The sequence below is a fragment of the Periplaneta americana genome, chromosome 13 (assembly GCF_040183065.1).
Source record: "Periplaneta americana isolate PAMFEO1 chromosome 13, P.americana_PAMFEO1_priV1, whole genome shotgun sequence".
Classification (NCBI taxonomy): domain Eukaryota; kingdom Metazoa; phylum Arthropoda; class Insecta; order Blattodea; family Blattidae; genus Periplaneta; species Periplaneta americana.
This window is the reverse complement of record NC_091129.1, coordinates 63,181,658-63,207,150: the sequence shown is the minus strand read 5'-3', so window position 1 is coordinate 63,207,150 and position 25,493 is coordinate 63,181,658. Positions and strand designations below refer to the sequence as shown.

Sequence of the window (25,493 nt, the reverse complement as noted above, 5' to 3'; positions counted from 1 at the left end):
AAATTCATATTCAATATACTGTATGTGAGTTCTTAGGCTCTACACACCACCTCCATGTGGGTACTTACGTAAGTGCCAGTAAGATCTTCATCATATGATCGAGGTAGTACAGTTGTTGGCCGTGTTTCTGTTTGAAGACCAATTTTTGGTCTGAATGCAACTGGTATTCCACTGCCACGTGTTTCTTGTGCCTGAGGTCGAGTGCGAGAAGGTGTACTTAATGGTCGACGTATTTCACGAGTTACTGGAGAGTAAACTGATGCAGGTGATGGTTGAACTTTTGTTACTTGAGCTGACGTAGGTGTTGTTTGAGCTGTCACAAGTCGACGAGCTGCAGATGGTGTTCGAGGTGACACTGGTCGGCGAACTGAAGGAGCTGGTTGTGCTGACACAGGTCGGCTAATTGCATGTGCTGGTTGATGAGCTGTAGAAGTTGCTTGAACTGACACAGGTCGTTGAGCTACAGGTTCCTGTGGAGCAGACACAGGTCGGCCAGTTGAAATATATCGTCGAACTGCAGGAGCTGCTGGTTGAGCTGTTGGAGGTTGGCGGGTTACAGGGACTGGTATACGTCGAGCTAAGGATGGTCGGGAATGGGCAACCAGTCTTTCAGAAGCTGGTTGAGGCGCAGGCTGTGTTGTTCTGCTCTTTGATGATTCATCGAAGAACTCTGGTAATCTTTGAATGCCACTCATGAGAAAGTCAGTATCTTGTAGATCCCGTCTGCGGGTAGTTTCTGTTGCTGGTAATAATACGTCGTCCCTGTAGTCACGTATATCTTGCCACAATTGTGAGGAGTCTTCATCTTCCACTCGTGCTGGTGCCAAAGGTGGGGGCTCTGAGAAAAAATAATTTAAAGTTGGATTTCTTTTTGTAACTTCTGAATCATGTCTTATTGAAATTCAAAACATAAAAAGTTGTTTAAATAAAGTAAAATCTGCCTTTGCAATGCTCTACCCACTCTAGAACTCTCCACATATATCCAAACAAGTAAATATTCGCATATTCTATACAAATTTAGAAACAATAATGTATTATATGCATGCGAAAATTATACTTTAAATGAGCCAACTCTCAATACAATCCCAGTATTTATTAATAGCTACTTAAGACATGTAAAATCTACTGGCAAAATTTAATAGCTAACCAGGAACTATATTTATTATCAAAACAAAGGATATGCTAGAGGAGGACATGTGTTTAGATAGAATTAAATGCAAACTGAGAACATAGAAACGGTGTCAACTGTAAGAAAATCCATATAATAATCAAAACAAACAATGATGTGTGAAGAGATAAAGAAAAAAAAAAATGGACGTAGATAGGGAAAACATTAAGAAAAGTAGTAGTGGCATAGAAAGGATGGAACTAGATTGGAATCTCCTGAGCAGTAGAAAGGATGTCCACAAAATATTTGGTGGCACTTTGTTGAAAAAGAAGTCAACAGAACTGGCAACACCTCGAAGAGAGTTAAATGAATTAACTGCTTAAAATAAAGTGCACTGGAGACAGTTTGTTCAGGTTCTAAGCTCTTCATAAGAGGATAAAAGATGCTGTTACCAGCACTGCCCAAGCTGCCATTGCATTGATTGAGCCTCGACGTAACTCAGTGGTTAGAGCGCCCAATGTGTAGAACTGTGGGTCCCAGGTTCGATCCCCGGTGGCGGAGCAAATTTTTCTCCATTAATAATCAAAAAGTACTGTGTTGGAGTCCCATTTTTTTATTAAAAGTTTGTATTAGTTATCTCTATTGTAATATTTTGCCCTTACTGTGTCTTATTAGTATGGCGATTTATATTCCTAACTATTTAATATAAAAAAAAACAATTGTATTACAATTTTCCATTTGACTGATATTGCACTGGTGTGCTGAGCAAATATATATATATATATATATATATATATATATATATATGAGAGAGCACAAAAAAGAAAGTTGTAAGAGTACAGAAAAATTAGTGAAATTTACTTTGCTACTGTATGGCTTGGAAGGCTATTCAAATATCAATGTGTCATATTTTCTTTCCACAAGAAGTTTACATGTGTAAGGTGTAGAAATTGAAAATGTTTGGTTATCATTTCAATTGAAACCAGCTGAGAAGCGTCAAGCACTGGAAACCAACATCATCACTGATATCAAAAATACACATACACATAAACATCATGTACCTATTGTGTCCAAATAGCTATCTTTCCCTGTAGAAGTCTGCAGTAGTCTCTGAAGCATTCTAAATCTCGCTTCTTCTTGTTCTTCACTTCTCTTCTCTTCAGCAGAAGTTGTTTGTTCTGTTGCTGATCTTACAGGTGTTCGATCTAATAATGGTGCCTGCTGTGGAGATGGTTCAGCTGGCAATGGCTGCTGCTGAATATGTGGATCTGTGACATCGTCAGAAAGGTTAGGTGCAAACACTGATGGTTCTAGATACAAAATGAACACAATTCTCAGTAGTAATAATAATAATAATAATAATAATAATAATAATAATAATAATAATAATAATAATAATAATAATAATAATAATAATAATAATAACAGCAAAAACAACAATATGCTCTACTATGAGATTAGGCTTTCTTTGGAACAATGGCTTTATTGTTCAGTTTATTCAAATTAATTTTGCTATTCACAAATGTGAACTTAGGCATTTGACAAAGTTGACCGAAAGATACTCTTAGAAATTTCAGCCAATGATGACACTGTAAATAAAATTATATATCTGCGATTATAACCTGTACAAAAATAATATAATATCAATAAATGTTCAATCAGAATTTTCTACTTGGGAACCAATAAAATGTGGTGTCCAGCAAGGTTGCCCTCTGTCAACCCTATTAAAAAAAAAAAAAAAAAAAAAAAAAAAAAAAAAAAAAAAAAAAAAAAAAAGCGCGCATACGCGCACGCACGCACCCCCCCCCCCCCAGGTGTTTCAGACCACCTGTATCAGCCTTTTTTCTCGAAAACTATGTGATACTGGACCCCCCCCCCCCCAGGTGTTTCAGACCACCTGTATCAGCCTTTTTTCTCGAAAACTATGTGATACTGGTTCATCATAAAAAATTTTGATAACCAAAACCTATGTAAAGAATCAATTGGTGGTAGTACCATTTCCCGCAACAAACCGGAAGTAGGTGTACATGTGGTCAACATCGAAATTTCAAATGAGAACATGGGTCATTAAAGGTGCCATTGGAAACTACTTTTAAAAAGGAACAACTTTTACTGAAACTTTTTTTTCTTCTAACTTTTATTGTTACCCACAAAACAACAAAATTGGTATTTTCTGAGAAAGGTTGTATGTTGTTTATGTACGTACACTCTTCATAGTAAGTGTTCAAAATGCCCGCCACCCTGTGCAAAACAATGTTCTGATCTCCTCCTAACATCCGTGACTGCACAGAGACCTTCAGCACAGCTGAGAAACATTCTCTAATTCTTTGTTTCATATCTTCTCTAGTTATTGGATGCACCTGGTAGAACAGGTCTTCAATTCTCCCCCACAAGAAGAAATCATTTGGAGCGAAGCCAGGAGATCGGGCAGGCCAGGCTACTGGTCCTCCTAGTCCAATTCACCGTAGGGGAATAATTGGTTAATAACTCACCGAGCCCTACATGAAAAGTGAGCTGGACAATGACCCTGCTGAAGCCACATCGTTAACTGAAGTGCAAGGGGAACATCATGAAGCAACTGGTGCAAAATGTTTCAGAAGAAGCATGCGTTATACCATTCAAGTTCTCCTCAAAAAAGTATGGTCCTATGACTCAATGCCCGAGGAGGCCACACCATGTGTTGAGGCTCCAGATGTTTTGGTAATCCACTTCACGTAGCCAGTGTGGATTAACCAGAGATCAGTAATGGGAATTGTAGAGATTCACCTGACCATTACTTTTGAAAGTTGCCTCATCAGTTCACAGAATTCTGAGCTCGAAATCACGATCCATGTTTGGAAACCAGTTGCAGAAATCAACACAAGTCTGGAAGTCATGTCCCCAAGTTCGTGATGGAGATAAATATGGTATGAATGAAATTTGTTGTCTTTGAGAATTCTAAACACTGTATTATGATGCAATCCTCGGTCACGGGCAATCCTTCTTGTGGGGGAGAATTAAAGACATGATCTACCAGGTGCGTCCAACAACTAGAAAAGACATGAAACAAAGAATTAGACAAGCCACACCATGTGTGTCTCTCAGCTGTGCTGAAGTTCTCCGTGCAGTCACGGATGTTAAGAGGAGATCAGAACATTGTTTAGCATAGGGTGGAGGACATTTTGAACACTTACTATGAAGAGTGTACGTACATAAATAACATACAACATTTCTCAGAAAATATCATTTTTGTTGCATTGTGAGTAAACAATAAAAGTTAGAAAAAAAAAAGTTTCAGTAGAAGTCCAATGTCGAATGATTGAATTGATATAGAGGGTGTTAAAAAAAGTATCCAATATTTTTGGAGGTGATAGTATGCATCAAAACAAGAAAATGTCTAATAAACATGGGTCCTACAACACATACTTTCTGAGATCTGAACACTTGTTCATAGGAGGTGCTCAATGTGACATCCATTTATGGCAGTGCATTTTTCTGCCCTACAATACAGCAGGCTACCAGTTAGTCATACCCCTGGCATGGAATACTGATACGTCGCAAGGAATACTGAAAACAAACGTTTGGTTGTGGATATGAGCGGAGTTCAGCAGAGATTTGTGAATTTTCGTAATCAGCATGCGTGGGCTGATGAAAATCTCTATGCAGTTGAAGAAATAAGGCATCAGCACCGATTCTCAATCAACATATGGGCAGGCATTCTTGGCAATGGATTAAGGGCCATATGTGCCACCACAGAGATTAAGTGGGGCTACTTATCAGGACTTTCTTATTAACGTATTGTCTATCTTGCTGAAGTGCCATGTCAGCAAAGACTACAGATGTGGTTCATGCATGATGGCACACCAGCACATTTTTTCCGCAATGAGCGTGAACACCTGATGCTGACATTTCAGGACCGCTGGATTGACTGGGGAAGCCCCACACCTTGGCCTGCTCATTCCCCAAACCTAAATCCCCTAGACTTTTGGTTATCAAGAACAACCAGATCAATTTCAAAGAGTGCCTGATCCCTTATGCCGAAGGGCAGAGGGATGCATTGCCATGAATGGACGTCACATTGAGCACCTCCTATGAACAAATGTACGGATCTCAGAAAGTATGTGTTGTAGGGCCCATGTTTATTACACATTATTTTCTTGTTTTGATGCATACTAGCACCTCCTAAAATATTGGATACTTTTTTTTAACACCCTGCATATCAGTTCAATCCTTCGACATTGGAGTTTGACAGAACATGGAGCCATCACATTCCAAGGAAACACCATCCTAGATACTCAGTTATATGCAGATGATCAAGTTCTTTTTGGCAACACTGAAGATGAATTGAATATCTGCTGGAATAAGGGTATATGGTACACTGTTTCCCTATGTACTTAGACCCTTATTCTTGGGGGGAAGGGGGTTACTCTATTCACCACCTAAATCTCATAGTAAAAATTATAATTTAGAAATCTCAACAAGAAAAACAAAAATATTAAGGGGAGACAGTCAGTGTGAAGTATTAAATAAATAAAGGTAATATTGAAATAGTTTCAAAAGATTTCTAAACTTCATATTTCATACTTCTACGACGATTTTATCATTGGCAGAGATTGTAAATGCTTGGTACCTTACATTCTCAACTTAAATCTATATTCTGTTTGATAAATAACATATTAAAACTTTTGGATACATCAATAAAAATTCTCGAGCTACTTTAAGCCACACAGAACATCCTAGAAACAATTTCATACCTCTATGTTCCAGTGCCTCATATTGAGATAAATCAAATAGAGGAGACTGTGCTGATGATTGCTGTGTTTGATCCAATCTTGCTGCTTGGTGTGGAGATGAATGAGCAACTGGTGGTGATCGTCGTGATTGATCTGAAGTTGCTGCTGGTGACGTAGATGGTTGCATTCTATGAGGTGACACCACTGGCGAACGTTGAGACTGAATATTTGGATCTACAATATCTGCATCTTCGCTAGAGATATCGGGTGGAAATTCTGGTTGACCTAGACACAAAAAAGAAACTCTAAATCACACAGCAATAAATACTCCTAGGACATGGAAAAACATGTTTCTGAATGACATAGCAATGAATTCTTCTGACACATAGAAGAATATGTTTCTGAACCATGCAGCACAGCATTAATTTTTTCCAGCACATGGAAAACATGTTTCTGGATCACATAGTAATGAATTCTTCTAACACATAGAAGAACATGTTTCTGAATCACACAGCACAGCAATAAATTTGTCTGGTACATGGAAAAACATGTTTCTGGATCACACATGGAAAAACTTAAGTTTATACATAATATATATTGACATACCATGTGAGTAGAAGGTATGGAATATTGCTTGTAACTTTCCTGTTTTTAATTATATGAAGAAACTCTACATACAAAAGTTATAGAGGATGAAAAAAGGATATTTTGTACATATTTTCAAAAAACTATGTTTTCCATTTATAAAGAGTGTGCCAAAGAGTCTGTTTTCTTTAATGACAATATGTACTTTTTCTTTCTTCCCATTTTTGGATTCTTAAGATCTCAAAACGTTCATAAACTATTACCGTAAAATGGAGCGAATCCGATGATTTGCACATTTTTCAATTATGATGAGTGTGCGCATTTCACTATAACAATAATCACACAGCTGACTTTTGTTTTTTATTCTTAAGTAATTGGTCTACAACAATGGTAGGCTACAGAGCATACAATAAGTTTCTAATGTGTGCTGAGTTTGTCGAAAAAGGTAGTACTTGAGATAACTTCTCCTGTTGCAACTTATCATTTTTGTTAAATTGGTATATCACGATATTTTTACTTTATAAGAGGGTTCTTACGTACCAATTTTAATTTGCATGTGCATAGCTTATGTCATTTTGATGCTACATTTCACTAAACACGATATTACAATTTTGTGGGGTAAATCCGATCATGCGGTATACAACAAAGGGAGCTTTTGTAAACATAGGCATGAATTCCCAATCTAATGCCTTGTCTGGATTCAGGAAGACAGTAATTGTTCCCTTCTGTCCCAAAAAAGTCATTGCCCAGATTTCTGAAGAAGGAGACACAGGTGACAATAATTCAGGAGAAGGAAGAACAGCATAATTTGAAATGCAATTGAAAAAGATTTGTTTTGATGAATCAACAAATAAAATAACTCATTGAGGAAAACGCTTACTCCTAACTCCATGCAAAGGAATGTAGTAAGGGGTATTACTGGAAGTGATGATGACAGTGCTGACGACGGAGAATCTGTAATCTCTCAGGATTCGGTTGTGTCAGAGCATGGAAGGCGTGATACAGATTATGTTTTCAAGAACATTAATGATCATAACATTGAATAGTAAGTCACACCATTTGAAAATTTACATCACTGGATCTAGTTTAATGTATGAATTATACATGTGATGTCAATTATGTATTTGAGAGATTTTCTACAAGAATATACAGTATATTACGTGAATTAGTAAAGAGATACTTTCATACATTTCTAATACATATTGTACGAGATTAAAAGTTAAAACTGCACTAAAATTTGATGTATTCTACTTACACATATTTTTTAAAACACAAAATAGTGATTGGTTTGACACATTGGCAGTCTAAATCCGATAGAATAGGGAAAATAAATACGTGATCGTATTCACCCCAACTTGTGAGGTGAAACCGATCAAAATTAACTTTTTAAAATTATATTAAATTATAATTAAAAACTAAATTAAATTAAGGACATATTATCCTCAAGTTTCAATGAAACTAAATTCAAACTGATGTTATACTGTAGCAATTTTATGTGGTATATATCTACAAAAGACTGAAATGTTTGATCGGTACTTTCTAAAAATTGCCTAATTTTTTTTATTCAATTTATAATCACTTTAACTACAATGGTCATATTGCGACTCTACTATGGATGTGATATCATTTTGTCTGAAGTTCGGCATTCTCTCTAACCCAGAGATATCTGATGCCCCGACCTGGGGTGCTCTCACACTATCATGACATCCACTGTGCCAGCAGACACTTAACCCTGACCGGATCTCCGAGGTATTCTCTCACAAACACAACAGTTGGACACTTAAATCCCGACCGAAACACCATCTATCTCTGGGTCGGACATTTACACTCTCATTTGACTGATGCTATTCGTGTACAATGTTGCAACTATTATGATGGCTGAAATACTACTATTGTCAGAGGGTTATGGATCTGTTTTTCCTGGAAATTGAGTACCAATCCGGCATTTGCCTTCATTACTGAAAATATATAGTATAATAGAATGTGGAAACCACGAAAAGAAACCTCAATCAGGTTGGCTGTCGTCAGTGTTTGAACCCAGGACTTCTCAAATACAGGTCTCAAACGCAAGCGTCTGAGCTAACATGCTCAGTTGCCTCAAATTTATGATGTCAATGTATATTTATGTAACAAAGATAAATACTTCAGTATATCAATTTATCACTATGGAGAATAAGGGGGCCTGAATTAAGCTAAGGTTCTGTCTATGATTATTTTTAATTCATGATCCCTTTTTATCCATAGTGGTAAATTAATATATTAAAGCATTTCTCTGTTATGCACACGTACATTGAGATGTAAACTGAAATTCCAGATAATCCTAACATGCCAAGAGAGAGAGAGAGAGAGAGAGAGAGAGAGAGATACGGAGAAAAAAAAAAAAAGAATACTTTAACTGAAATCTAGTCCATTTAGTGGTATAGTATTTAGAAACTCACCATGTACAATACACATCACAACTTACTTTATCGCTAGTGAATGAATTAGACCTGGAAACTGAAAAAAAAATGGTGGACAGTGAAGGGTGGGGAAGGAACAAGGTGTGGTATCCTTCTTGCATTTCTGTTCCCTGCTTATTCCAAAATTTCGATAAATCCGAACAGGCCTTGGTCCCAATTGGTTCGGACTAGTGGGTACTACTGTTAGCTTAGTTCATAAACAGTAAAAAAATATATATACAGTATGTATATATATATATATATATATATATATATATATATATATATTGTACGTTTTGAGGTCTAAAAAAAAAAAGAAAAAAAAAAAAGAAGAAGAAAGTACATGTCGATTGAAAAAAAAAAAACATCCTTTATAAATGAAAAACCACAATTTTTTAAATATTCAAAATATTCCTTACTCATCCCTTATAACTTATATACCTTGACCAAAACTACTTCCGACTTGACAGTTTACAGAGAAGGGGGAGCAGTGTTGTCATGTTTCCCATCTTTCGTGTAAGCGAGTGCGCTGCCGATAGAGTGCAGTAATGAACGGCTGACATGAACATATACATTTCTAACAACTTTGTTGAGCACTAGGCACTAAATTTTGTGTAGTACATTATTATTTTTATTAGTCTATTATTATTATTATTATTATTATTATTATTATTATTACTATTATTATTATTATTATTATTATTATTATTATTATTATTAGTCGTAGTAGTAGTAGATCAGATCAGATTTTTTGTATTCGATAGATAATGGAGAAAAAATTGGAGTATAAGGGTACAGTACATCAGTTATTCATAGATTTCAAAAAGGCATATGACTCGGTTAAGAGGGATGTATTATATGATATTCTTATTGAATTTGGTATTCCCAAGAAACTAGTTTGATTAATTAAAATGTGTCTTAGTGAAACATACAGCAGAGTCCGTATAGGTCAGTTTCTATCTGATGCTTTTCCAATTCAATGCAGGCTAAAGCAGGGAGATGCACTATCACCTTTACTTTTTAACTTCACTCTAGAATATGCCATTAGGAAAGTTCAGGATAACAGGCAGGGTTTGGAATTGAACGGGTTACATCAGCTTCTTGTCTATGTGGATGACGTGAATATGTTAGGAGAAAATCCACAAACGATTAGGGAAAACATGGAAATTTTACTTGAAGCAAGTAAAGCGATCGGTTTGGAAGTAAATCCCGAAAAGACGAAGTATATGATTATGTCTCGTGACGAGAATATTGTACGAGATGGAAATATAAAAATTGGAGATTTATCCTTTGAAGGGGTGGAAAAATTCAAATATCTTGGAGCAACAGTAACAAATATAAATGGCACTCAGGAGGAAATTAAACACAGAATAAATATGGGAAATGCGTGTTATTATTCGGTTGAGAAGCTTTTATCATCTAGTCTGCTGTCAAAAAATCTGAAAGTTAGAATTTATAAAACAGTTATATTACCGGTTGTTCTGTATGGTTGTGAAACTTGGACTCTCACTCTGAGAGAGGAACATAGGTTAAGGGTGCTTGAGAATAAGGCACTTAGGAAAATATTTGTGGCTAAGAGGGATGAAGTTACAGGAGAATGGAGAAAGTTACACAACGCAGAACTGCATGTATTGTATTCTTCACCTGACATAATTAGGAACATTAAATCCAGACGTTTGCGATGGGCAGGGCATGTAGCACGTATGGGCGAATCCAGGAATGCATATAGAGTGTTAGTCGGGAGACCAGAGGGAAAAAGACCTTTGGGGAGGCCGAGACGTAGATGGGAGGATAATATTAAAATGGATTTGAGGGAGGTGGGATATGATGATAGGGACTGGATTAATCTTGCACAGGATAGGGACCAATGGCGGGCTTATGTGAGGGCGGCAATGAACCTTTGGGTTCCTTAAAAGCCATTTGTAAGTAAGTAAGTAAGTAAGTAGTAGTAGTAGTAGTAGTACGGATATTCTTCAATGTAATACCGTTAGAAAAGCGTCGAAAGGACTGTAAACTGTAAAAACAGGTTTAAATTTAATACGAAACGTCTACTTTTATGAGTGTCGGTATTCTTCAATGTAATATTGTTAGAAAGGCGTTCGAAAAATTGTAAACTGTAAAAATATTTATGATTAAAAATCTGCACGGCCTTTTTCTTTCCCAATATCGATAACAGTGCTCTTATTAATTTTAACACAGGCAGCAGTTCTCATTACGACTTGCGTCAAAGGTAAAAGAGGCCCGCCATCATCTTTTTCCCTCTCAAAATACTCTCTTACATTACACACCATCTCTCGCGCTTGACTCTTTAACGGAACGCCTTGTCCAATATTCTTTGTTCTCTGCCTGCCTTTCCTTCCTTCCGACATTGCACAAGTCATCTGTTTAGAAACTCTTGCAGAAACTAGAAAACACACACTAGCCATACACTCCACCAATGACAACGAAGATAATATGTATAATATAATTGAAACAGAATAATTATCGATACCGGTACACTGGACCAATAATACAACTAAATAATATTTTTAATTCATTCACACAAAGCACGTGCTAACCAGCCAACTCAAAGTCATTCTGGGCACTGTATTCACCTCTAGGCCGTGGTATTCATGTGCAACTTGTAAACATAGACATGGCAACACCGTCCCGTTACCATGGTTACGCCTCTCTCGTGATTGGTTGATTTGAATGGCTGCTACGGTAACATGCTAAAGGCGCCATTTGTCAGGTCGGAAGTTGTTTTGGACAGACCACAGAGTTTCTTCATAAAATTAAAAATAGAAAATACAACAAAATGCCATGAGTGATGGAATGATGAGTAAATGGGTAAATATTACACTATCAAATTTCTGTGCCACAGAAATTTGATAAAATATATAAGATAAAACCTTTTACAGTGTAATACAGCATCTTTGATCACATCTAGCTGTAACATAGTTCTGTGATAACAGTTATACCACAGTCTAGTATATACAGTCGCGAAGCTCAATACGTAGTAAATATGCAAACATTAGATAGTTGCTCACCACTAGGATCGCTAATATCGCCTCATTACAGGCAATGCAAAATAGTACCGTCACAGTCTATTGTTTCTAGCACCCTCAAAACTCAAGCTTCGTGACTGTATATAGTAGACTGTGGTTATACTCATCATCATTCCTTTGATAAAATCTGTAGAAAGAAAATGGCAAACATTAAGTACACATGGTCTGTGAAAACCACAAAAAACTTTTAATATCACATTATGAGTCACATGACATGTTTCATCATCCATTATCATATACTTAGTATATATAGGATTTCACATCTTCACACTGAAGTTCTCTCAGTAGAGTTTGATGGATTCCTTTTCTATCTTTCCTCCCTAACCCAATCTCTAACCCAAATCGTCGGTTTAGAGTGTAAACCTGCTAACTAATGAAATGAAAATTTTACAGGGGAAACAAAAAACTGAGTATAAATTTACTCTGAAACTTCACCACCTGTACTTTGGATTTGGCCGACGAAATACAATTTTTTTCTTTGATTTCTTCTTCAGTATTAATGCAATAACCATTACTGCACAGTTACAACAAGCACAGCACTATTGTGGATCCATTATTAGAATTGTGATGAAAGATATGATCAAAGTTTGACATAGTGTAGTATAGTCAAAATCTTACATTTGATCATATATATTTGATCAAAAATTTGATCATATTCTGTGACACAGAAACTTGATAGTGTAATACGAAGGGGATCCAGGAAATAACGACCGTTTTGTTGTAATAATTAAAAAAAATATATATTTATTTGAAAAAACAAAGTCTGTTACATAACTGAAGCTTCCTTTACTTCTCTACATAATCACTACCTACATTTAAACATTTGTCGTATCTGTTCACTAGCTTTAGAATTCCCGTGTTATACTCCTCTGCCACCAGTTCATTAAGCCAGGTGTTCACTGTCTTCTTCAACTCTTCATCACTTCCAAAATGCGTACCACCCAGAAAGTCTTTCAGTTTAGTGAAAAGGTGAAAATCGCTAGGAGCAAGGTCTGAACTATAGGGCGGATGATCAAAGATTTCCCAACCGAATTGATCCAGCAATTCTCGAGTTGAAGCAGCAGTGTGCGGGCGGGCGTTGTCGTGAAGAAGCACAACTCCTCTTGAAAGCATTCCTCGCCTCTTGTTTTGGATGGCTCGCCGTAGTTTTTGTAAAGTCTCACAATAACGATTTGCATTGATCGTAGTGCCTTTTGGCATGAAATCCAGCAAAAGAACACCTTTGCGATCCCAAAAGACAGTAGCCATGACTTTTTGTGTTGAGAGAGTCTGTTTGAATTTTATCGGTTTCTTGGGTGATGAGGGATGATGCCACTGACATGATTGGAGCTTGGTCTCTGGGGTGTTGTGAGACACCCAGTCTCATCACCAGTCACAATTTGATCAAGAAAGGCGTCATCTGTGTGATATCGCATCAAGAATGTCAATGCTGAGGCCATTCTCTGAGTTTTGTGTTGGTCACTCAGTTGCCGTGGAACCCATCGTGCACAGATTTTGTGGTAGCCAAGATGTTGCGACACAATTTCACCAAGCAAAGAACGAGAAATGTCAGGAAAGGCAATATGCAATTCGTCGAGTGATGTGCGCCTGTCTTGCAAGATTCTGTCGTTCACTTTAGTCTTCAGGTCTTCTGTGATGAGTGACGGGCGTCCGGGTCGAGTTTCATTGTGGACATTTGTTCGCCCATTGTTGAACATTTCGCACCATTTTCTCACATTTCTTCATTCATTACAGTATCACCATACACTTCTTTCAATTGCCGGTAAATTTCTGCAGGTTTCAAATGTCGGGCATTCAAAAATCGAATCACACTCCTCACCTCACAGTCGGCGAGATTATCAATCACGTCGTTCATTTTGAAGTAACACAAAATGCACAATGGCGACTTGTTGCAACCAGTACTCACAACATTATGACAACACATGTTAAGGAAGCCAGTTGACCTTCAAACAAGGAAGGGGAGTCAGCTGCATGGCGGGTATGCACGAACGGTCGTTATTTCCTGGATCCCCCTCGTATTAGACAGTTCAACGAAAGTCGTGCAAAAGTGTATGACAAGGCATGGAGCAGCCAGCCATGTGTGGACAATGATAATCTTGAGTGTGCAGTCGAAGCAAAAGTTTGTGAGGACAAACAGTTCACAATTTCAATGCTTGTCTTGCATTTTCCGAAAATTTCAAATACAATCAAGATGCCAAAGGAGCAAAGCAGAAGTGGCTGTCTTTATTGGTGGCTCTGTTCTATGAGGGGAAGATACAGAAACTGATGCCCGTTGTGATAAATACCTCAATAATGGTAGAAATGAAGTAGAAAAGTAGTGTAATGTGATAAAAATAACTTTTTAAAAATAAGTTCATGTACTTTTTAAATAGTCAAATAAATGGTATATACTTTTCCGGACACACCTTAGTTCAACAGATTTCTTAAAAACTATATTCGTTTATGTAAAATAATCTGAACTCGTTTATAGACTTCAGGGATTGTTATACATTACATACCTTATTAACATCTTCAGCTTAGTTACTAACCATGTTTGAAATTCCGTCACTTTATAACCTTCATGAACTATTCAAAATGAAAATAATGCTACAAAAATTCCCTATCAACAATTTCAACTCAAGTAGCATATTATGTTTATACCTATATCATCCAGCATTTCATAATGAGATAAATCAAACACAGGAGACCATTCTGGTGATCGCTGTAATTTATCTAATGTTGGTGGTGGAGATGGTTGAAATCTCTGTGGCGACTGTGCTGGTGAACGTCGTGGTAGACCCATTGTTCCTGATCGTGGTGAAGATGGTTGCAGTTCACGAGATCGCTGCAGTTGAATATTTGGATCTCTGACATCGCTGTCATCAGAGATATCAGATGCAAACTCTGGTTCTTCTAGTAATACAAGGAAAACAACATTTCTTCAGTTATAATGTAGCAGTTATTATGATCACACTTTTTGTGTTTTGTTTCATATAGTGTTTTGTTCTAGTTCAAATTACTATATAAAGGTAATATTTTTTAGATAAAATGACTGACTTAGGCAGGTTTTCTCGTGGTACTCAACTTATTCCGAATTATTCCCAACTACTGTTCATCACCAACTTCAACAGAACTGCCACTTCAGGAAACGTACTGTATGTCTACCACCAAATGATACAATTAGTCTAATGGCCGGTTTGTCCAAGTATTGTTAGAACACTTAACGACTGTTAAACCTTCAACAGTTTCTTAAATACAGTTTTTCCATTTGTTCAACACCAGTTTGGCTTAACAGGTTCTTAACCATTTGTTAACTTTAAATGTAGGATTTCAGGCCGTTAACTCATTTAACACACAGTTAAACATGGCGGATAACACCACAGCTGTTCAGACAAAAGTTGTGAAAATAACATGTTATGTTTCTCTTTGAGGAATGTTTAGAGTAAGGGCCGGTTTCACCAAGCTTCAGTAAATCAGTCCAAATGAAACATTAACTAGTTAGTACTGAACATTAAAATATTTACACGATGGGTATTATGTGCGCTGTCTCCGTAGACTTCACGCCCAGCAGCCATATGTCCCTCGTCGCGCTAGTTGCGTCATGACTCTCCAGTGGAGCAGTCAATAGCGAGTTGGCTTGCCAATCCAGGGGCCCGTGTTCGATTCTCGGCGGGAACAATTTTTTTATTAACATAACTAATTTTTATACATGTTACCTTTCTTCATTTTTTTAATTTTGTGTAGTGGAACGAATTATTTCGCAACTCTGGCTCCACTAGGAGAATTTAAAAAACTCTTGGGAGATCAATTTTCTTCCCGAAATAAAACTAAGATAAACAAACAAATTAAAGAAAAATAAAAGAAATACACATATGGATCTAATACATTGTCCACATGCCACCGGCGTCTATCACTGCCTTGCATTTTCGGGGCATTGAGTCCACCAGATCGCGGAAACAGTTCTGGTCCTTAGCGAAATCTTCCCAGGTAGCCAGAACTTGATCCCAGACCTGATCTGGATTTTGAGGTGGGATGTCTCGATATTTGTCAATCCTCCTCTTTTTTTCATGCTTTTCCGTGAACCGTCTTTGAACATTTATGGCGGTGTGCACGGGGTGATTATCCTGCTGGAAAATTAAATTTCCATCGGAAAGAAAACGATTATAAATTCCAAGAATCCAGCTCTTTCGCTTCTGTTTTAAAGCCAGTGCAAACATATCTTATCGCTAGCTATAATATAATTCTAATTAATGAAAGTTAATATACCAATTAAGTTTTGTTATGTTTCAAATGCACATTATGTATTAATTTACTAATATTTCTCAGGTACCGGCATGTAGTTATAATAATCACTTTCATGTCTTAAAATAAAACTCAGTTGTATGTTACCTAGTTGACTAGTTTCAGCTTTGTCTCAGCCGTTTTTATGATATTCTAACCTGTGATCGGTTTCTTCTAAAATTTTGAGTACCGGTACCACGATCTTCGTGACGTGGTATCTTTTGTGAATTTTTGTGTCATTCAAATTTTCAAAATGATCGGTTTTTAAATGTTGCAGTGTAGGCTTTCACAGCCGGAGTCTATAGATGTAGATTCATTTTCCGGGCTGAGAGGCCGTGGTCTATTAGTTGGTTTTATACCAGACGTTTCGTCTGCAACTGCGGCAGACATCTTCAGTGGAGTGGTATCCGAGGTCGCAAGACTCTTCTCGGCGTACCTGAGGCAACTGATCCTGTGTCTGGTTGTGCGGGCGTATTTATAGTGCGGCTCGCGGGCCGAGGCCTGTTGTCGCTGCGGTCCGCGCCACTTTGTTCGCTGCTCCCATTCTGGGTTCCGTCCTTTTGTTGTAGTGGCTTCTTATCTGTTCTGTTTAGGACCGGGTACCAACACTTGTTTAGCTTTACGCCTTCTTCCTTGCGATTAAAGTTGTTTTTATGTTTATGTATTTCGATCGCTTCTCTATGTAGACTGGGGAAGAAGTGCGTCGTCGTGCTCAAGATGTCCGTGTCTTTGAATCTTATGTTGTGATCGCCCTCTTGATAGGCATGTGCTGCCACTGCCGATTTGTCGATCTGTCCTAGGCGGCAATTCCTATTATGTTCTGTCAGTCTCGTCCTGACGCTCCGCTGTGTAGTACCGATGTAGACCTTCCCACACGAACACGGAATCCTGTAAACTCCGGCGGACAGCAGCTTATCTCGTTTGTCCTTGGATGACCTCAGCATGTTCCGGATTTGCTTGGTCGGCAGGAAGGTCGTTTCCACTTCATGACGCTTCAGCACCCTGCTGATACAGTCCGTCACATTCCTTAAGTAGGGTAGGAAGACTATACGGCCTACCAAAAATACATAAAAAGGAGGTTCCACTCAGACCGATCGTCAATGCTATCGGCTCTCCTACCTATGAGCTGGCAAAATACCTCAGCAACCAATTGAAACAACACGTAGGAAAGAAGAGTTCTTACATCAGAGACTCGACCCACTTCATAGAAAAAATCAAGATGTTGAGAACGCGGCCTGAAGATTTACTTGTAAGCTTTGACGTGGTGTCATTGTTTACTAAAGTACCGGTCAAGGACACACTGGAGCTGCTACACAAGTTCTACCCGCAAGATGTAGTGGACCTGTTTCACCAGGTTCTGACCACAACTTATTTCCAATGGAATTATGAATTCTATGAACAGCTGGATGGTGTAGCTATGGGGAGCCCGCTAAGTCCGATGATAGCCAACTTCTATATGGAGTTCCTTGAAGAGTCGATCCTCGAAGCCGCGACACTTAAGCCTTCATGCTGGTTTAGATACGTTGATGATACGTTCGTAATCTGGCCCCATGGTGAACGATCATTGATGGATTTCCTGAGTCAGTTGAATAGCTTCCATACGCAAGTACAATTTACTATGGAAACGGAAAAGGACGGCAGGTTACCCTTCCTGGACGTTATGGTGCAAAGGAGGACAGATTGCACCCTAGGTCATGACGTCTACAGGAAGCCGACCCACACAGACAGATATCTGCATAAGACCTCGAATCATCATCCCGGCCAGAAACGGGCCATGATGAAAACCCTGATCAACAGGGCCAGGCGGGTAGCCGAGCCACGACATATCCAACGGGAGCTGAGCCATGTATCGACAGCACTCATGGCCAATGGCTACTCAAGGCCGGAGATAAAGAGAGCCATGCGCCCCAGAGTAACACCGTCGATGCGGTCACAGGAACGAGCGACTAAGAAGGGCACGGTCTTCCTACCCTACTTAAGGAATGTGACGGACCGTATCAGCAGGGTGCTGAAGCGTCATGAAGTGGAAACGACCTTCCTGCCGACCAAGCAAATCCGGAACATGCCGAGGTCATCCAAGGACAAACGAGATAAGCTGCTGTCCGCCGGAGTTTACAGGATTCCGTGTTCGTGTGGGAAGGTCTACATCGGTACTACACAGCGGAGCGTCAGGACGAGACTGACAGAACATAATAGGAATTGCCGCCTAGGACAGATCGACAAATCGGCAGTGGCAGCACATGCCTATCAAGAGGGCGATCACAACATAAGATTCAAAGACACGGACATCTTGAGCACGACGACGCACTTCTTCCCCAGTCTACATAGAGAAGCGATCGAAATACATAAACATAAAAACAACTTTAATCGCAAGGAAGAAGGCGTAAAGCTAAACAAGTGTTGGTACCCGGTCCTAAACAGAACAGATAAGAAGCCACTACAACAAAAGGACGGAACCCAGAACGGGAGCAGCGAACAAAGCGGCGCGGACTGCAGCGACAACAGGCCTCGGCCCGCGAGCCGCACTATAAATACGCCCGCACAACCAGACACAGGATCAGTTGTCTCAGGTACGCCGAGAAGAGTCTTGCGACCTCAGATACCACTCCACTGAAGATGTCTGCCGCAGTTGCAGACGAAACGTCTGGTATAAAACCAACTAATAGACCACGGCCTCTCAGCCCGGTTTTTAAATGGTTAACATTATCTCCAGTTGACTCTTAATTTTTGAGCAGTTCCAGATATAACAATTCTGCATCGAAACGTTCCGCCATTTTATATTGCAACTAATGTATAATTAAAAATTTAAAGAAGGAAATTTCTATCACTAAATTTAATGATAGTTTTACTGGTTCGTGAGGCTAAAGATGCTTGGTGAGACATAAAAATGATTTAATGAACCAGTAAATACATTAATGAATCATTAAAACCTTAATGAAGCTTTGTGAAACCGGCCATAAGACTGGTAATATATAATTTAAAAGATATTTTGGAATATTAATATAGGGAAGATAATCTTTATAAGTCAACTGATTATCATACTGACGCTTATTTCGATGCTGAGCTATTACCCATTTAATATTGAGGAAATGTGGGATCTCAACGTGGCAAGAAATTGAAGTCAGATTTGAATATCCTACAAACAGAAATAGGCCACTTGTTCCAATTCACCAGCTACTATTAACTCTAGATTCTATGTTACTGGCTCTTCAACTATAGCCGATGTCAACAGTGCTTCAAAATGCGCAGTGAGTAAATAATAAAATGTTTCAGCAGCAACTGCTTCTTTAGGACGAAATTACATATAATTTATACATGGACCTGAATTAGAGAATTTTATATGATACGGAATTCTCTTCGGGGTTTTCTGTACAGTTGACTACACACACATTCGTGTAATTATTGTCACCTAGTGGTCATAATGCTGAGATTTTCTAAACAGAAATTCATATTTAGCATTATAAAATATAAGCATACTTATAATAATTATTATTATTCAATAGTAGTCAATGCAACTTTCATTTATCAACTCTCTGTACTGTATGAATCATGGCTACTGTAACAGGTTACGATTTTATACAGTACAGAATTTAAATAATAATATCAGCCATAAGAAGTTGTCTTACATATGCTAAATCATTACCAACTGCTGTTGAGTAGTTAGAATAGTATTAACGACAGTTAAAGTTAAGTGTTGGTTATTTTAAACAAAATTGTGTTGGAAAAATGGAAATCATCTTAACAAAACGTTAAAAATAAACCAGCTGTTAATTTAACATTTGTTAAGCCAAATTAAACATTACTTGGAAAAACTGGCCATAAGTCTTATTCCTGATGTTTCAAATATAGCTATTACTGGTACTTGGGAAGAACACCGAATGAGAAAATAAAATAGCATATAACAGAAGAGAATAGTAGTCTTAAATGTAAATTAACTGTTGATGCACTAACACCTTTACTTTTTAACTTTGCTCTGGAGTATGCCATTAGAAAAGTCCAGAATAACAGAGACGGTTTGGAACTGAATGGGTTACATCAGCTGCTTGTCTATGCGGATGATGTGAATATGTTACGAGACAATCCACAATCGATTAGGGAAAACACGGGAATTTCACATGAAGCAAGTAGAGAGATAGGTTTGGAACAGACAAAGTATATGATTATGTCTCGTGACGCGAACATAACTTAGTACAAAACTAAAATATAAAAATTGGAAATTTAACGTGTAAAAAGGTAGAAAGACTCAAATAACTTGGAGCAACAGTAACAAATATAAATGACACTCGGGAGGAAATTAAACGCAGAATAAATATGGGAAATGCCTATTATTATTCGGCCGAGAAGTTTTTGTCATTCAGTCTGCTCTCAAAAAAGTTGAAAGTTAGAATTTATAAAACAGTTATATTACTCAAATCAAGCTTTCAGGTATAACTCCCTGTAAAGTTAATTTGAATAATTTCGAGGGAAAAATTGTTCCGGGGCGAGTATCGAACCCGGGACCTTTGGTTAAACGAACCAACACTCTCCCAACTGAGCTACCCGGGAACTCTACCCGACACCGATCCAATTTCTCCCTCTATATCCACAGACCTCAAAGTGGGTTGACAACAGTCAAGCAACCAACATTGAGTGCACACTAACTCAGTGTGACTTAGATTGTGGTTTTCTGTTACGTACAGTTTCCCTGAAAAGGAATGAGACGATTGAATATTCCTAAGTCTCAGATGTAAAACACTACGCATGATCAGAGACCAGAGCACTGATACACAAGATAACGAATATTGACTTACTTAGATTCAAGCTATTTGGTTTGTTACTAGCATCGTTCCGGAATTCACTTCAAAAACTGCAAAAAATATGATAATATTACGTAAATAAGAGATAAATATATACGTTAATCGTGTAGTTAAATCGACAATCGACCTTCATGACTAGATCGACAATCCGCACAGAAAGTAAAGTTTTTGTGTTGTTGCAATAGCTCAGACGCTAAGATCTCTGCGTGTTGTGTAGAAGAGAGCGAGTTCGATTCTTAGTCTATATCAACGATTTTTTTTTTCTAAATAACGTTGAAATAGAGGTTTACAAAGTCCTCAGATTAAGTGTTAATGATCACAGAAATTACAAAATTACAAGTAATAATATTATAAACGTTAATCTAATGAATGCATTTATACACATACACACACATACAATGTAAATGCACTTATATATATATATATATATATATATATATATATATATATATATATATATATATTTAAAACTAGCAATTAAAATGAAATTAAAAATATATTCCTAAGCCACACAGACAAACGATTACAAAGATTTAGAGTCCTTAGGCCATGTCATTTGTTGAGTAATTATTACAATATTTTATTAGTAGCTTTCCCATATGTGTAATAAATGCACTCGCACAAAACAATTTTTGTTAAAAGTGTGGCTTTGGATTATTTAATTCTCCCCCCTTCAGTTGATTTTAACTATTTTATCTACGTGTTTAATTTAATGTGCATTCAATTTAATTCATGTTATGATTGAATGTATAAGCACTGTTGCAGTTATTGATTAATTACATATATTAATACTAACTATTAAATGCATGTGTTAAGTAACTAATTGCAGTATCTTTTGCAAAATCTTGAATGTTTAAGTTGTTAGTAATATTTCTGTACTAGATACTATAAGACGTTAAAAGAATTTGCAATAGATTTGGGATCCTCTACTTTATAATCACTAATTTTAATGAAAAAATATTTTCTTTCTTTGGATATCTACAAGTTTAACTTTAATAATATTTCGAATAGCTTTAATTGCATTATATGGATTTTGTGCTTTTCTATTCAAATGTGTTCTATTTCCCTCTTTCATAAATTTTGATAAATTACACTGTACTTCTTGTAGTATTTAAGAATATGAGGATAGTTACATTGCAGCTCATTACATATAGATTTTTCTTTTTAATACATGAGATTTTTAAGTCCCTGCATTATCTACATGATTTTACTTTTGAATTTTTTCACAACATTGAATGGAGATCATCCACTGAAGTGATTCTGAAATGAAGTGAAAAATACAATACATTTACTCTTAATATCTGTAGTACCAGTAACATATACGTTTTTCCAAGATTCATTTTGTAGACATAAATGTAAATAATCACTAGATACAGCATTTACGACACTTTTTTAGTTTTTAAATTAATATTTTGAAATTGTTCAGTAACATTGAAAACAGGATTTGTTTATCATGTTCTTACAAGCCATTGATTATAGGTGCTGCCGAATAGGAATTCAGTCTAATTCAGTGTACAAAACTTTTATCAATGGCTGTGCTACTTCAGCTTGTATGCTGGTGGGGAAATGAGTCTACGACTAAGATTTCCAGTTTCAAGGAGTGAATTTAATTTACTTTTGCGGAAAAGTTCCGAGGATAATCTATGTTTTTGTCACTACAGATCACAAATTCCATATGAGATTTCTAAAGTCTTTTCTTTACAAATTCAATGTTGGCTATAAATATTAATAAATACTAAGAAATATGAATGATTGTAGTTAGAAGTCTGATTTACATTATAAAAAGCAAGAAGTTACATTCCTCGGCTAGATTCGAACTTTTCAATGTTTGGTTTTGTCGTCCAACACATAAGCACGGACCTATTCAATGCTTATGTTAATAACCTACAATTTAGCTGTAGCAATGTGGTGTCATAACTTGGGGTTTGTTTACTTAATGTAATTAGATTTAATTTGATTAGCTTCGCAACAATTGGACTTCCTGTTATATCCTGTTATTTAAATATTTAAGTTAGAGTTGATTTATTAACTCTTACTGTGCAAGATGACCCTTATTTCAATAATTCTATATCACGTTAAATAGTCATTGTCTACACTAAAGTATCATCATCATCCCTCATTTCTCATCTTAATGGCGAACCGACGTGACATGAGACAGCGAGTTATAGTCGAGGCTGGATATGGGGCTAGATCTGCTGGCCGTTTTGTCGGTGTTTCTGGAAGTACAGCCGAGAGGTGGGTTCATCGTTACCAAAATTCAGGGGAGGTCGAAAATCGCCCTATTCCTGGGCGTCCCCGGATTTCTTCATTGGAAGAGGATGCTTTCTTATTCGAGGAAGTTCGACAGAACCCCTTTCGGACTGCTAACGAAATAAGAGCAGCATCTAACTTTCCCGGTTCTTCACAGACTGTGATCAGCAGGTTGAGGAACTGCGGTATTAGGAGCCGGAGGGCTGCGCAAATGGATATATTGGGGGAAGCACAAGCTGTCGACCGTCTTGCCTTCGTTATCAATCGAGTGGATTTCGATTGGAGAAATGTAATTTTCTCCGACGAAACAACCATCTAGAGTGATTACAAAAGTCCTGTCCGTGTCTATCGTGAGGATGGTCTCCGACATGATGAGCGCTATGTGCACCGACGTGAAAAATCGGGGCGCTTTAGCATATTGTCACAGTCTAATATATACAGTCGCGAAGCTCAATACGTAGTAAATATGCAAACATTAGATTGTTGCTCACCACTAGGATCGCTAATATCGCCTCATTACAGGCAATGCAAAATAGTACCATCACAGTCTATTGTTTCTAGCACCCTCAAAACTCAAGCTTCGTGACTGTATATAGTAGACTGTGATATCGTGTTGGGGGTGGATGTCTTATGATGGACCTGACGTTATAGAACGCATCGATGGCCGGTTTAATACATTCTGGAAAATGTATTCTTTCCTTCCGCCCCTAGAACGTTTTCCCGAAGGAACATTGCTGTTCCAACAGGATAACCATCCCGTGCACTATGCCGCAAGCATTCAAAGATGGTTTCAAAGTAGACCCGAGATCGAAATCATTAATTGGCCTCCGAAGTCATCTGATTTGAATGTCATCAAACATTTATGGGTGGAATTGAAAAAGAGAAGGATAGCCACCTATGCCCACCGACGCCCTCGAAATCGAGACGAATTGTGGGATCAAGTTGTTGAAACCTGGGAAGATCTCGCCAGGGATTAGAATTTATTCCACAATCTCGTGACATCCATGCCGGACCGACTTAGAGCTGTAATAGAAGCTGATGGCATGTGGACAAGATTTTAAGTTGACAGGTCTCGTTTTGTTTCTTGTGATTTTTGTTTGAGGAAAAATACGCTTAACTTTCAAGTAAGATTTAATTTTTTGACGAGGTTCAGCCCACTTGTAAGACCCAGAAATTGGGCATAAATTATTCATATTTTTCGACAAATTAGATAGTCTAGGAACTCTGAAGAAATTAATTACACCTCAATAAAAAAAAAGTTTCACCTGGGATCGAACACGAGACGTTTCGGTTAAGCAGTGGAACCGACACGCTACTATATGAGCTACCGAGACAAGACAGTGACAACAGCAGCCTAGAATGTAGATCCCATAGCAGGCATTTGCCATTCGGTACAGAGAAACAATGATAACTTGTGACCTTAGCTATGTTGTGAAATCGTGGCCTTAAATGGCTGTCTTCTTCGTGATTCTTATTTTGGTCCTTGTCCTTGTTGTGGTCCTCGTAACAATTCTTGCTGTATTTCTCATGTTATGTATCGTTACGTCGATATCGAGTGAACCGCGCTGTAGAACTTTAACTTCCGACGACCAAGAGTCATCTCATTCCTTTTAAGGGTAACTGTACAGTGACGTGTATTATGCAAATCAAGCTTTCAGGTATAACTCCCTGTAAAGTTAATTTGAATAATTTCGAGGGAAAAATTGTTCTGGGGCCGGGTATTGAACCCGGGACCTTTGGTTAAACGTACCAACGCTCTCCCAACTGAGCTACCCGGGAACTCTACCCGTTGGTACGTTTAACCAAAGGTCCCGGGTTCGATACCCGGCCCCAGAACAATTTTTACCTCGAAATTATTCAGTTATATTACTGGTTGTTCTGTATGGTTGTGTAACTTGGACTCTCACTTTGAGAGAGGAAAAGAGGTTAAGAGTGTTTGAGAATAAGGTGCTTAGGAAAATATTTGGGGATAAGAGAGATGAAGTTACAGGAGAATGAAAGTTACATAATGCAGAACTGCACGCATTGTATTCTTCACCTGACATAATTAGGAACATTAAATCCAGATGTTTGAGATGGGCAGGGCATGTAGCATGTATGGGCGAATCCAGAAATGCATATAGAGTGTTAGTTGGGAGGTCAGAGAGGAACAATCTCCCGGAGGCGGAAATATTAATATGGAATTAATTAAATATGGTAGTAAGACAATTTCTGTATTGATAACAAAATTAATCAACTAAATCTACATGGCCAGAACACTTCACGAGAAATGAAAACAGGTTGCTTGGTACAAATTC

General features: G+C 37.7%; 1 protein-coding gene across 2 annotated transcripts in view; it reads right to left on the bottom strand.

Moving 5' to 3' along the window:
- The window catches only part of LOC138712005 (histone H3.v1-like), a 107,222-nt gene that overhangs the window by 23,411 nt on the left and 58,318 nt on the right, over positions 1 to 25,493 (bottom strand). For both annotated transcript variants that reach the window (XM_069843373.1, XM_069843374.1), the window contains 4 exons: positions 14,531 to 14,782; positions 5,842 to 6,105; positions 2,170 to 2,376; positions 69 to 838 (listed from right to left, as the gene is read on the bottom strand). In XM_069843373.1, the coding sequence (XP_069699474.1) occupies positions 69 to 838; positions 2,170 to 2,376; positions 5,842 to 6,105; positions 14,531 to 14,782 (1,493 nt within the window). The remainder of the gene's footprint in view (positions 1 to 68; positions 839 to 2,169; positions 2,377 to 5,841; positions 6,106 to 14,530; positions 14,783 to 25,493) is intronic.